Source organism: Kazachstania africana, chromosome 2 (assembly GCF_000304475.1).
Source record: "Kazachstania africana CBS 2517 chromosome 2, complete genome".
In the NCBI taxonomy this organism is placed as follows: Eukaryota; Fungi; Ascomycota; class Saccharomycetes; order Saccharomycetales; family Saccharomycetaceae; genus Kazachstania; species Kazachstania africana.
Window position 1 is genome coordinate 994485 of NC_018941.1, and position 13567 is coordinate 1008051.

The 13567-nt window shown below is 36.0% G+C and overlaps 6 protein-coding genes across 6 annotated transcripts; 5 read left to right on the forward strand and 1 right to left on the reverse strand.

Moving 5' to 3' along the window:
* Positions 1-7: 7 nt before the first annotated feature.
* DJP1 (Djp1p) lies at positions 8-1279 on the forward strand (the record flags this gene model as incomplete). The annotated part of the gene is made up of 1 exon (XM_003955861.1): positions 8-1279. The coding sequence occupies one exon, from the start codon at positions 8-10 to the stop codon at positions 1277-1279; it is 1272 nt and encodes a 423-aa protein (XP_003955910.1).
* Positions 1280-1565: 286 nt separating this feature from the next.
* Positions 1566-4388, forward strand: HUL5 (ubiquitin-ubiquitin ligase HUL5; the record flags this gene model as incomplete). Its single annotated transcript, XM_003955862.1, has 1 exon — positions 1566-4388. The coding sequence occupies one exon, from the start codon at positions 1566-1568 to the stop codon at positions 4386-4388; it is 2823 nt and encodes a 940-aa protein (XP_003955911.1).
* Positions 4389-4849: 461 nt separating this feature from the next.
* Positions 4850-6691, forward strand: EAR1 (Ear1p; the record flags this gene model as incomplete). Its single annotated transcript, XM_003955863.1, has 1 exon — positions 4850-6691. The coding sequence occupies one exon, from the start codon at positions 4850-4852 to the stop codon at positions 6689-6691; it is 1842 nt and encodes a 613-aa protein (XP_003955912.1).
* Positions 6692-7405: 714 nt separating this feature from the next.
* Positions 7406-8920, forward strand: KAFR0B04820 (uncharacterized protein; the record flags this gene model as incomplete). The annotated part of the gene is made up of 1 exon (XM_003955864.1): positions 7406-8920. One exon carries the CDS (start codon positions 7406-7408, stop codon positions 8918-8920), a length of 1515 nt encoding a protein of 504 aa, XP_003955913.1.
* A 187-nt stretch (positions 8921-9107) lies between these two features.
* On the forward strand, positions 9108-11003 carry CEP3 (Cep3p; the record flags this gene model as incomplete). Its single annotated transcript, XM_003955865.1, has 1 exon — positions 9108-11003. The coding sequence occupies one exon, from the start codon at positions 9108-9110 to the stop codon at positions 11001-11003; it is 1896 nt and encodes a 631-aa protein (XP_003955914.1).
* Positions 11004-11012: 9 nt separating this feature from the next.
* Positions 11013-13355, reverse strand: MLH1 (mismatch repair ATPase MLH1; the record flags this gene model as incomplete). Its single annotated transcript, XM_003955866.1, has 1 exon — positions 11013-13355. The coding sequence occupies one exon, from the start codon at positions 13353-13355 to the stop codon at positions 11013-11015; it is 2343 nt and encodes a 780-aa protein (XP_003955915.1).
* Between the last annotated feature and the right edge of the window lie 212 nt (positions 13356-13567).

The window sequence follows — 13567 nt, forward strand, 5'->3', positions numbered from 1 at the left end:
GCCAACAATGGTTGTTGATACTGCCTATTATGATTTACTAGGTATTACTCCAAACGCTACTTCTATAGAAATAAAGAAAGCTTATCGTAAAAAGTCGGTGCAGGAGCATCCTGATAAGAATCCAAATGATCCAGGTGCCACTGAAAGATTCCAGGCCATTTCTGAAGCTTATCAAGTTTTGAGTAATGATGAACTTCGTGCCAAATATGACAGACTTGGTAAGCAGGAAGCAGTTCCTAAAGGTGGGTTTGAAGATGCTGCAGAACAATTCTCTGCCATATTCGGTGGTGATGCATTTGCCTCTTACATTGGGGAATTGCAATTGTTGAGAAACTTACAGAAGACAGAAGAATTGAGTGCTGAAGATGAAGCAGAGAAACAGAAAGAGGAGGAAGAGAAGAAAAAAAAGGAGGATGCTGAGAAGAAGAGAAAGGAAGAGGAAGACGAGCGTTTTAAGAACATCGATGGCAAAACTACCACTCACTTGACTTTACATAAAGATGAAGCCAACGATGGTAAAAGTGATGAAGTTTCTGAAGAACCTAAGAAGAAGACAAAATTAGAGCAATTTGAAGAAGAGCAAGAAAAATTGAAAGAGGTTCGACTTGGGGAACTTAGTCAAAAATTGATTGAACGACTTTCTATACTGACTGAAAGCGTATATGATGAAGCTTGCAAGATTTCTTTTGAAAAGAAATTCGAAGAGGAGGCAAATCTTTTGAAAATGGAATCATTTGGTCTGGATATTTTGCACACAATTGGTGACGTTTATTGTGAACAGGCTAGAATCTTTCTTGGCTCTCAAAACTTTCTCGGCCTTGGAGGTATGTTACATTCAGTGAAGGCTAAGGGCGGCCTGTTCATGGATACTTTACGAACGGTTTCTGCTGCAATTGACGCTCAGCATACAATGAAAGAGTTGGAAAAAATGAAGGAAGATAGTGAATCTCAGGAACCTTTATATGATAAAAATGGAATCGAAAAGACTAAGCCAACACCGGAAGAAGTAGTCCAGCACGAACAACTGCTAATGGGGAAGGTGCTATCAGCAGCATGGCATGGCTCTAAATTCGAAATTATGTCCACATTAAGAGGTGTCTGTAAGAAGGTGCTAGAGGATGAAACTATTAGCATAAAGACAAGAATAAGAAGGGCAGAAGCGTTAAAACTGCTGGGTAAGGTATTCCAGCGGTCTTTTAGAACCAAAGCTGAACAAGAGGAAGCTCAAGTCTTCGAAGAATTGGTTGCTGAAGCGACAAAAAAGAAAAAGTCCACCTGAGATGCCTCAAAGCACATAATTCAGTCATTTTCGATAGTCTGATCTATCACTCATGGTAAAGAGGTCCTGAAGTCATATAAATAATGTAGCACTGTCCCTGTGACTATCTATTCTCTTAAAATATGTAATTAATCTTAATCTTACATAATAATTTCGTCCCATTCCTTATTCCGAAAATGATAAACTAATGAATAATTTTCCTAATAATGAAGCTAAAATTAAAGTTCGTTCCAATACATTGAAATCCGCTAATCTTTCAAGCTGAAAGTTGCTGTGAGTGGTCATAATGTTCAATTTTGCTGGCCAAACAAGAAAGAGGAACATAAATTTGGGAACAAAGAGCAAAACTAGTAAAAGAGATATTTTAGCGAAGGCTGAACAAGAAAGATTAAAGAGAGCGGAAGAACGTAAAAAGAATGAAAGCATTATTCTAATTCAATCGTACGTAAGGAAATATATTGCATGCAAACAATTTTTTGGCAAATCTATATGGTTTTTTGATGAAGAACAAAGAATACATTTATTCCCTACATTCGGTGTCAAGCTTCTACATTATCTGGACGAAGCTTCTATATATGACATTTTGACAAGGGATAGCGAGTCACTCAAACATTATGGTGGTGTGCTTGTGAATATCCAGGTCACGAAAACGCTTGCGGAGCAAAGAGACTGTCGTTTGGTAAGCGACCTTCTTCATTGTATGAATCATAGTTATCCAATCCCACAATTCTTTACTCAAAAGGGTTTAATCCCATTTTTGAATAGTGCCAAGAGTTTATCAATGGATGTTTCTGAAAAATTATGTGGCATTCTGTCAATATGGAACTGTGCTGGGACGGAGATTTTAGACGAAGTATACAGTGTTTCATCAAAGCGATGTCGTTCTCCTAATGATATAGCTAACTTTTTCATCTGCATGGGGGAAAAACGTTTATTCCCATTGGTCTCTCATCCATCATTAGCACTGCTTGAAAACCTATGTCTCATTTATAGTACTACGTCTCAAAACGATCAATTATTGGTTAAGAAAATTGCAGAATGTATCACAGGACTGCCTGAACAAGAGAATGAAAGTGATGATCCACTTGGCTCACAAATTGCAAATATTTTTGAACAAGAGTTTATAGATAGTTTGATAGAGTTAATTTTTGATGTGTCTGAGACCAGTATCGACATAAGTAGTCTAGCATCACTTTTAAACCTATCAGAGAAATTTGAAAAGAAAAATAATATTCTGGTTTTTCTTTTAACTAACAGAGCCATAAGTCTGGAGATCTTTGAAAAAGTCATTGGATTATCAGAAGAAGAAATTTTAACGAAGTCTTTATTCACTGAAAAAATAATCACGATAGCAATCGAAATGATTAACCTATATCTGACTTTAACGACTGATTCAGAATTACTTTCTGGAAAGTCCTTGCTATCCATTGGACTTCTGATAGAGTTTAGTAAAACTCTCAAAACATTCATTTTCAACCAAATTTGGAACAAAACCCAAATTTCAAGCCCAATTGGCCCCTTGCTGTCTAAATGTATTCCTGTATTGAACAGGATATACTTAAGAGATTCTAGGTTAGGATTTTGTTCTAAAGAGAAACCGAAATTTTGGATTATTGAGGACGAAAAATTTCAAAGACTAAACTTATACAAAATTATTGATAATTATGACAACCAATACAGGAATTTCAAGACCAACGTCCCAGATGATAGCCTCAGTGATGAGGAAGATGTTGAAATGGATGCTGAATATACAAATGGTAAGCCAGGCAGTCTACGTGAAGATATTGATAATGACACAAAATTAAGATATAGAGTTTTGCATAGAATGGTGAATGAATCAAACAGCAGTAAAAATTGGAAATCAATAAATAAATTGGAAATTCTTCTAAAAGTACCTTTTTTTATTCCATTTGAACAGCGCGTTGATTTGTTTTATACATTAATAGAGCTTGATAAGCAGAGGCTGGGAACAAGAGATCCGACAAGCGGTTTAATGGATATGTTCATGCCATGGGGCAGCAGCGCGCCAAATCGACAATCTGCTGTTATCTCCAGAGAACATATCCTGGAGGATGCTATGAAATCTTTTAATGGCATTGGCGATAAGTTTAAGTCGAAGTTGTCGGTCACATTTGTCAATGAATTCGGTCCCGAGGAAGGCATTGATGGTGGTGGTGTTACTAAAGAATTTTTAACGAGTGTGTCAGAGGAGGGATTCACTGATCCGAAATACGATTTGTTTCAGACTAATACCGACTACGATATATATCCCAAGCCTACTCGAGATTTAGCTAAATTAAACAAATTGGAATTCTTGGGCAAAATTGTTGGGAAATGTATTTACGAGAGAGTTTTGATTGATGTTACTTTCGCCGACTTTTTTTTGAAAAAACTGCTAAACTATGGAGACCATTTCAGATCTTCATTTGATGATTTGAGTAGTTTAGATTTTGACTTATACGCTAATTTGACAAAATTACTGTTGATGTCCTCAGAGGAGATAGATTCTTTGGATCTATATTTTGAACTCACAGATATGACGAATGCTTCCCGGACAATTGAATTAATACCAAATGGCTCTCATGTCAAGGTCACCAAACGAACACTTTTACAATACATTTTAAAGATTGCTGAATACAAATTAGATAGAACGCTTTTCGAACCTGTCTATTTCTTTCACAGAGGTGTGAGCAGCTTGATAGGGCCGATGTGGCTAGAATTATTCAACTCTATTGAACTTCAAATGCTGATATCTGGAGGTCACAAAAATGTTGACTTGAAGGACCTACGTGAAAACACAGAATATGGAGGATACATTGAAAATGATGATACCATCAAATATTTTTGGGAAATCCTCGAAGAATTTTCCATGGACGAAAGAAGCAAGTTTCTTAAGTTTGTCACATCAGTACCACAGGCTCCTCTTCAAGGGTTTGGTGCTCTAGAACCTAAATTTGGTATCAGGAACGCTGGTTTTGATCTTGACAGACTTCCAACTGCATCTACATGTGTCAACCTTTTGAAGCTCCCAGATTACGGAAACAAAGAGTTACTCAAAGAGAAGCTTCTCTACTCCATCAACTCGGGTGCCAGGTTTGATCTTTCATAGAACTGTCTAGTATATATTTACTTATACACCAAAATAATTATTCCACACGCCTCTTATACCTTTTATATGGTCACTTCTATTTATTCTTGATTTCAGCATGGACTTTCTTAATTAGGAATCAATCACGTGATCCTTTCACTAATTTAAGCATATTAGTTTCTTTTTCCAGAAAGAGTTTCCCAATGGAGTAACTTATCTTCCGGAGGCTGTCGAAAAAAGGAATTTGTCATGGCTAAGTCCCGCTTTATAAATTAAGAATGAAAGGAGAAGAATTTTATATAGTATTAAAAGAGAGGATTATGGTTATTGTTGCTCTTGTTTTGTTGATTGAAAGACAAGTCCAGCAACTATCATTTAGTTATTATCAGGTATTTTCATAATATAACGATTTTTCAAACCTACTTTTAATTATAGGATCAAGACCTCTTTCAGTGTAATTTCGTGAATATACCAAGTAAAAGATGCGCTATAAAAGTTCTTCTTTGATTGGAATCAGCATAAATGTTGCTACACTTCTTTTTGGAAGTTCATATGCATACTTACTTCCACGTGATTTTCAGAATAAAGCTGTCGATGGTGAGAGCTATCCTGACGGGTTTACTGAGGATAACTTCGACGTAGAATTAATGCTGTATTCTGTAGGGTCTATGCTAATAATGTACCTATTCATTTGCATAATTTATTTGGGTGTTAGATATGTAATCACTAGTGTAGTCGTGAGGAACTCTACTGTTTCTTTATCTACTGATGAAGAATATCAGACTTCCAGAAGCCGAAACCTAATAGAAATGATGAATGCAAGATGGCCAAGTGCCTTAGATGACCAGGATGAAGTGAAAGATAAAGTGCTTAGATTGCCCGCGGAAGAGCAGTTTTATTACAAACAAGGTGAAGAATATATTAGACAGAATCCGCCATTGTTAATATCTCCTTTGCCAATATCCGAAGAGGACGAGTTTGTTGATCCGATCATAAATGAACAAACGAACCAGTTTATCGAAGAAGAAGGTGCTTATGCATGGGAATTTCAGCCAGACCAAAATTTACCCAACGATACAATCATGGTAGAGAATAAGACAGAAATTACGTTTCTAAATTACAACTACGACGCATCTGTACAAACTAATCTACCAATCCCGTGCATAAACCGTGTTTACTATTGTGAGTTCAAGATTTTTGAATTGAATACTAGTAATGTCTCAAGAAGCATCTCAGATAATGAAACGGTGTTGACACAATCTAGCTCAGAATCAGATGCCGATGAAGAAGAAGAAGAGGAGGAGGAGGTAGCACGTGACAATCAACACCATTCTCTATCATCCAAATCAGAAACTAACGACTTAATATCATTTGGACTTTCCACATCTCCTTATCCATACTTCAGATTACCTGGAAGACATCATCATTCTATTGCATACGATTCAAATGGCTCAAGGCGCTTCAATGATTCATTTGAATTGGACCCTGAACTTAAAAACCTATTTCCTAGTTGCGAAAAAGGTGATGTTATCGGTATAGGTTACAGATCTCGTTCTGGCACTGTATTCTTCACTAGAAACGGTAAAAAACTCAATGAAAAGTCCGTTGGTGGCCACATTCGCGGTTGGAAATTTAAATATCTTTATCCTACTGTTGGCGCAAATGTTCCATGTAAAATTCACGTAAATTTTGGTACTTATGGGTTCCTTTACATAGAAGCTAATGTAAAAAAGTGGGGGTATAGTAAAATGAATGGAATGAAACTGCCACCTCCCTCATATGACCAATATGGCCAAGACGCCTTATTAGAAAGTGCAGGAGAAGATAATGATGACAGTAACAATGATGATCGGAGCGTTTTCTTTGCAAAATTTAACGAAGATTCTTTACGAGACGAAAATGGTCAATTATTACCCCCACCTCCGGGATTTGAATTCAGCACGTCACCTCATGCATATTCAATTAACGAAGAAATCAACATGGATTCATTACCCATGGATCCACCTAATTATTCTGATAATGAAAGTTCTTATAAATCACCCTTCGCAAAGATTCCAATGATTGGCAGTAGTAAGAAACTTCAAGGCTTATTGAATTTTGATAGAGAAAGTATCAAAACTGCTATAGAGGGCAGTGAGGGACAAGACAAAGATGATTATGATGATTATGATGACGATGATTTAGATGATGATTATGAAATAAGGGCCGAAAGTGAGGTTTATTCTGACGATGAATTCGATGATTTAACTACAGAACTGCAGCATATGATACAACAAGATGCTGCAAGTCATGCATCAAGTAGTAACAATTCTACACTCCAATAAGATAACATTTCGTGTTCAAAATAGCATATATGATATTCAAGGTTTTTCACTTCATTTTTTAAAATATTCAATCTTCCATTGTTCTACATTTCGTCTCTGCGACAAAATTGCCATAAGGAGAGAACCATACACATTTAGCCAACATATATTGTGGGCATACCTATTGTCTCTGCATATATAATTCAATAGTTAGATGTCTATATAAATAATGTCTAATACCTTATTTATTGAATGTTATGTGGGTATCTGAAAGAGACTTATATTAGTATGACCGTCGTTATGTGTCGAAAAAAAAAAGAAGCATTTCTACTTCAGAAACCTCTTCACAGACATACTTTCACATTACTATTTTGGAAACACCTCACATGATTCTATAGGGATATCCTGTCTAATATGAGCTAAACTGGTGCAATGGTTATCCAATCTTCCTATATCCATCGACCTAACATTATTTTAACAAGCATATAAGGATAGTGCACTGATGAAGGGTAAGCTCCCCTTAATGAAAGCCCGACGTATCACTAAGATATGATGCTGAAAATTATTGAATGGAAAGGGAATTGTAAGGGTACCTCCCACTCTAAGTGGTCGTCTCACTTCAAGCTTGAGTTGACTTTGAAGTAAGGTCATATATAAATGCTCGACTACTAGGCTACGTCAAAATAAACTATTGTGAAGCTGCCAAAGGAATAACAACGACTAATTGAAGAAAATATGTTTACTGAAATAAAGGTACCTCAATTAGATCTAACAATTAAACAACCACTGGGTTTGTTCATCGATAACGAATTTGTAAAACCAAGCGGACAAGATGAAGTTGATACTATCAATCCTTCTACTAATGAAAAGATCACAACTATCCCATTAGCATCTGCAGAAGATGTCGACAAGGCAGTCAAAGCAGCTCGCAAGGCATATACACATGTTTGGGCCAAGACAACTCCAGATGAACGTGGAAAGTTGTTACTGAAACTGGGAGATTTGATTGAACGTGATATCAAGATTTTAGCTGCTCTTGAAAGTATTGATGCCGGTAAACCATATCATACCAATGCGATGATGGATCTACAAGAAATTATTCAATTGACTAGATATTTTGCTGGGTCTGTCGATAAGTTTAACGTGGGAAAGGTCATTCCAGTTAAGCCGGAAAAGTTTGTTTATACAATTGAACAGCCGTATGGTGTTGTTGCCCAAATTGTTCCCTGGAACTACCCATTAGCTATGGCATCTTGGAAGATCCAAGGAGCTTTAGCAGCAGGGAATACGATTGTCATAAAGCCAGCAGAAAATACTTCTCTCTCCTTATTGTATTTAGCAAAGTTATTCGTTGAAGCGGGTTTCCCAAAGGGTGTATTGAATGTAGTTCCAGGTGCTGGAGGAGTTGTGGGTAACTCACTGGCCAAACATGAAGGAATTGACAAACTTTCATTCACAGGTAGTACTTCTGTCGGTGCAAAAATGCTAGAACAATCAGGAAACTCTAATTTAAAAGATGTTACGCTAGAACTGGGCGGTAAATCTCCTGCAGTAGTATTTGCTGACGCTAATTTAGACAATGCTATCCAATGGATAGCATCTGGTATTTTCTTCAATACAGGTCAAAACTGTACTGCAAACTCACGCATTTATGTAGAGGAAGGAATTTATGATACATTCATGGAAAAATTCAGGGAGCACACTAGGAAAAATTGGAAGTTTGGTGAGAAGTACGATATGTTCGACAAAGAATGTACTGTTGGTCCCGTGATTTCTGAGAAACAATACAAGAGTATCAAAGAAACACTAGAGGGTAAATATGCCAATAAGAGTGAGGATCCCAGCCAATGGAAGTTAGAAGAGCTTGTCGAATGTAGAGCTCCAAAAGGTTTCTTCATTCCACCAACTATCATAACAAATGTCTCACAGAATTCATCGTTGATGCAAAATGAAATTTTTGGGCCAGTCGCATGTGTATGTAAATTCAAAAACTATGAGGAAGTAATCGAACTAGCAAACGATACACACTACGGTCTTGCCTCTGCAGTATTTACTGAAAACATACGTAAGGCTCACAGATTTGCAAGAGATATCCTGGCAGGCACAGTTTGGATTAATGTCTCTAATGATGTTGAAATTTCTGCTCCATTTGGTGGATTCAAAATGAGTGGAATTGGGCGTGAATTAGGTTACTATGGTGTAGAAACGTATTTACAAACAAAAAGTGTCCATGTGAACACTGAATATTAGTTTCGAGATTTAGTTAAATAAATATTCTCACTTATATATAAATTTCAGAATGTGACTTGAGTACTTTCTCTCTATTATTCATCGCGATGAACTTAGTAGTAAATAACGCGAAACTATGTTTATAGAAAAATATTGATAGCCCGAAAGAGAAGATACCATTGAATAAATCTAAAGGTAGCATACATATATGTTGCAGAGATCGAATCACAATAGGAGCAAACGTGCTTGTCCTGTTTGTGCCAGGCGGAAAGTGAAATGTGATAGGCTGGTTCCTTGTAGTAACTGTGTCAAGAGAGGTCAAGAAAGTGAATGTATTAAGTTTGTCACGAACAAATCGGCTGCTATAGCAGCAAACTCAGAGTCTGAATATCTACCAAGTCTACTACAATTATGGCAAAGCTATGAATATTGGGTCATGGAGATCGGACTATTCAAAACAAAAGATATCACCGAAGGGTCAAGAAAGAAGGTTAGCATCATAGAGAATTTGAGTGAATGTACTTTTTGGCAGGATTGTCTGAATACGGAACAGTCGTATAGTCTACTCAACTTTTCAGTAGAAAATTTGGGGCCTCTCTTTTTTGGTTGCATAGTTGATATAAATGAACTCTTTACTCAATTGGAGCGTTATTGGCGTAGAAGAGATAAAGAGAGCCGAACTCGTAACACCTTTAATGATACAGTAGCTAAATTTGATTCAGACGATTACCTATGGGATGCATTACTCTGGTCAGTATTCACCCTTAGTTTCTACTATATGCCAGTCAATGAGATCTCAAAGATTTTTCCACTGGAGCCAATATGTGAACATCTGAATATAGATGTGAAACAAGAGTGGACCGAATCGCTGCAACTGCTGATATATGAGAGGTATCTCAAAGTAACAACAACACTTCTGATGCAAAGCGATTTCATGAACAATCCAAATATTAAGTTTATTCAAGTATATCTGATTCTATCCAATACAACGCTACAGATAAATAATAACACACTAAGTGATAGTCTCTTATTGCAATGTATTCAAGTTGCAAAATTTTTTAATATAGACTTTCACAAGCAATATGCGGAAGATGATCCATTTTTAGGTATTTCTAAAGAAACATTTGGTAAAATATGGTTTAAATTATGTATCATTGACTATTATCAATCGGGACCAGCTAAAAAGATATATATCAATAATGAGATTCCTTCCCTTTTGCAGCATGCGGCATTTTATCAAGACATGCCAAATTTTAATATTTATAAAAAAGAAGATAACTTCGAATCATTTTGTTGGAAAATCGTGTCATTGGAGAGGGATTTGGATCAATATTTAGTCAAATCCTTCAAACCCCAAATTAAGACATTTGATGCAATCAAAAGAGAGCTGGAAATATTTAACAAGAAACTAGATTTTAATAAAAAACCGAAAAAGAAATCTAATGAAATCAGCTCAATTAATACACAGTTTGAGAACTTTTTATTATTATTTCTTTTAAATTTAGTATCGTGGAAGTTGCAGAAAATGTGTTTAATTCATTTCGAAACGGCTGATTCATTAAGCTTATCCATGCATTATTCGCAGAATATTATCCAACTATTAATTAAAAATGTATCCGATGGCAATTATATCTTTAACAAGCACCCATGGGTACTGAAAGGTCTATCTAGAATTATATCATTTTATTCTTACTACAACATATTTGTCGAGTCGCCTGAAATAGAGCAGTTATACGAAACCCTTAGTGATTTACTATCTGTATTACCATTACTGCTTGGGAAGAAAGTCAACAATCTGAAATTTTTAATAGTTCGGCTCAACAAATTGGGTGTATTATGGGAAAAGGTCAATGTAGTAGGCTCATTAACGGGTTCTATCCATCCAGTTTTCAAGATCTTACAAAACGACATCAAGGCTATAACGAGAGCAAATAGGAAAGTTTCAGTGATGACCAATGCTATGCATTTACTCGGGAGGAATGATGCTGAGGAAGGTAGTGGCGAAGACGAGGAGCTGATGCTACAAACTGAAAGTGAGGAATTTAGACTAATTGTGTCACAATTTGAGGCCGAGCATGATATATCTGAAATTATATCTATTTAGCGAATATACTCAACATCTTTCAAAAACTTTATATAGTCCAGGAAGATTTGCGATTTCAATCACTTCATTTAACATGTGTCTTGGTGCCAAAAAACGTCTTTTAATGCATGGCACTATAACATGTTCAATATCGTATGACAACTTTTTAGATTTGTTAACGAAGTTAACCTTAACATCTTCGTGTATGTGATCATCTGTAGTATCAATTTTTTCTATGATTTCTGGAATGTTGAATAATGCTATTTGCCTTAGAATTCCGTCCAAGCATGCCTCTTCATTGTCCCAGTCAACTTTTGACCCTATTCTATATATGAGAAATGGTAACTTTGACAAAGGAGGGTCATAGTTTTTCAGGAGAAGTGGAATAGAAACAAGTTGTACCGATTCTAAATTGTTATCATCACCTTCAGTGGACAAATCAATGGAAAAATACTCGCTTAACATTTCCCTCATTTCCCAAAGTTTTGAAATCATTTGGAGCTTTTTCTCAATGTCAAGGTCGAAAACAGAAAGCAAGTTAATCAAAGTTAGGTCCTTACTGGAAGATTGAACAATTATTTTGCCAAAATTTGCGAAATCAGTAAGACCAATCTGATAAAATAACTCATTACAAATGGAACCATAATCTACCAAGAACAGTTTCAGGTCATGTTGTACTGACATGAGACGCTTCTCCTCGTCTACAACACCAACAAATATCAAATCTGAAAATATTTGAGTCAAGTCATGATGTACTGATTTATCTACCATTTGCTTAAGAGTTTTGATGCTTGTCAGATTAACATTTACCCGTTCCTTTTTGATAATAGAATATCTATTACGCTTAAGCCCTCCATTAGTTCCCCTTTGAGGTAATGAAGATGCTATAGTTGCCTCTGGGACTTCTGTGGAGTGTGACAAATCCACTATACTTTCCCTAGTTACAGAATTAACTTTTTTTGGTTCTCGCTCTTCCTCTGCGTCAATCCTCTGCCTTTTAATGGTGTCTGTGTTATCTTCTATGTACTCATCGTCTTCAAATACATTTTTCTTTTTAATTGATTGGACATCTAAATGCTCCTCACTGTTTAACAAGTTGTCGACATGGGTATCTGTACTTTGTTCTGGTTTATTATTATCCGCGTCTGAATAGGAGCTTGACTGTAAAAAAGATGTAATTTTGGATTGCGAGGCGTCAGTTCTCACCAAATTATGTTCATATACTTTTATACTATTTTTAATGCTATTAGAATAATTTTGCTGTGATTTCACTTTTTGTGAGGTTGCCAATTGACCAGTACCAGTCGTTAAGGTAGATGTCTTGAAAAGCTTGGATGTATCTATGGTTGCTAGTTTCTCATGGAGAAACATTGAAATTTTTTCAATAATTTCTGTTTGATTTAAAAACCTCACCTCTTTTTTGGTAGGATGTATATTTACGTCGATTGTTTTTGGATCGATCAAAATGTTGAAATAGAGAAATGGCTTACTGCTACTGGAACTTTTCGGCATGTAATTTGAATAAACATGGAACAATGCTCTTTTGAGTGGTTCACAAGTAACTAACCTTTCATTAATGAAGAATATGGGTTGAATTGATTTTTTATTACTAACGTAGTAATTCAAGTCTGAAACATAGCCCTCTATTTTCGTAAAATTCAAATTTTCTACAGGATCCAATTCCAAAAATATCAAGTTACTTGCTACTGAATTACTATAAACGGTTCTTATCCTTTCTGTGATAGTTAAATTTGATCTAAGCATTAAATGAAATTGCGAGTCGCCAAATTTTTTTAGTGAAAACCCAATATTTTGCGAATGTATGGCATATCTCCCTATAACATCAAGAATTTTGTTATATTCCTCACTAGGGGATTTTAAAGACCTCAGTCTTGATGGAATATTGTAAAACAAGTCTTCAATTAAGATTGACGTACCTGTTTTCCCAGCAACCGGACTAGGTTCATTCAGCATTTTGCCTTGAGAATATGCCACCTTCCATGCACATTTCTCAGTTTCAGTTTTCGTTACTATCGTAAGCCTAGCAATGTGGGATATACTAGCCAGTGCTTCTCCTCTGAAACCATATGTGTTAAGTTTTTGTAAGTCGTCGAAAGTTTCAAGTTTTGACGTGGTAAACCTCTCACAAAGGATCGGCAAATCTGACTTATTGATTCCGCATCCATTATCTGCAATTTGTAACAGCTTGATACCTCCATCTTTAACCAAGACATCAATATTAGTAGCCTTTGCATCAATCGAATTTTCCAAAAGTTCTTTCAAAGCATTAACTGGAGATATAATAATTTCACCCGCAGCAATCTTATTGACAACAGAGGGATCCAATCTCCTTATTTGTGGTATAGCAGCCATGCTTAGAGTCCCTCTTTGGCCTAATGAATGTAAGACTTTCTCAAATAAGAGCCTATTTATTACCTTTGCATCAACTTTTTTCAATCATCGCGTAAATTCGGTAAAACTCTACAGGTTGATAATTAATAATCGCTTATATCGAATTACATTTACTATGAAGAATAACACCATCAAACTACACGCATCTCGAGCTAACTTTCCCGCCTGCTCTC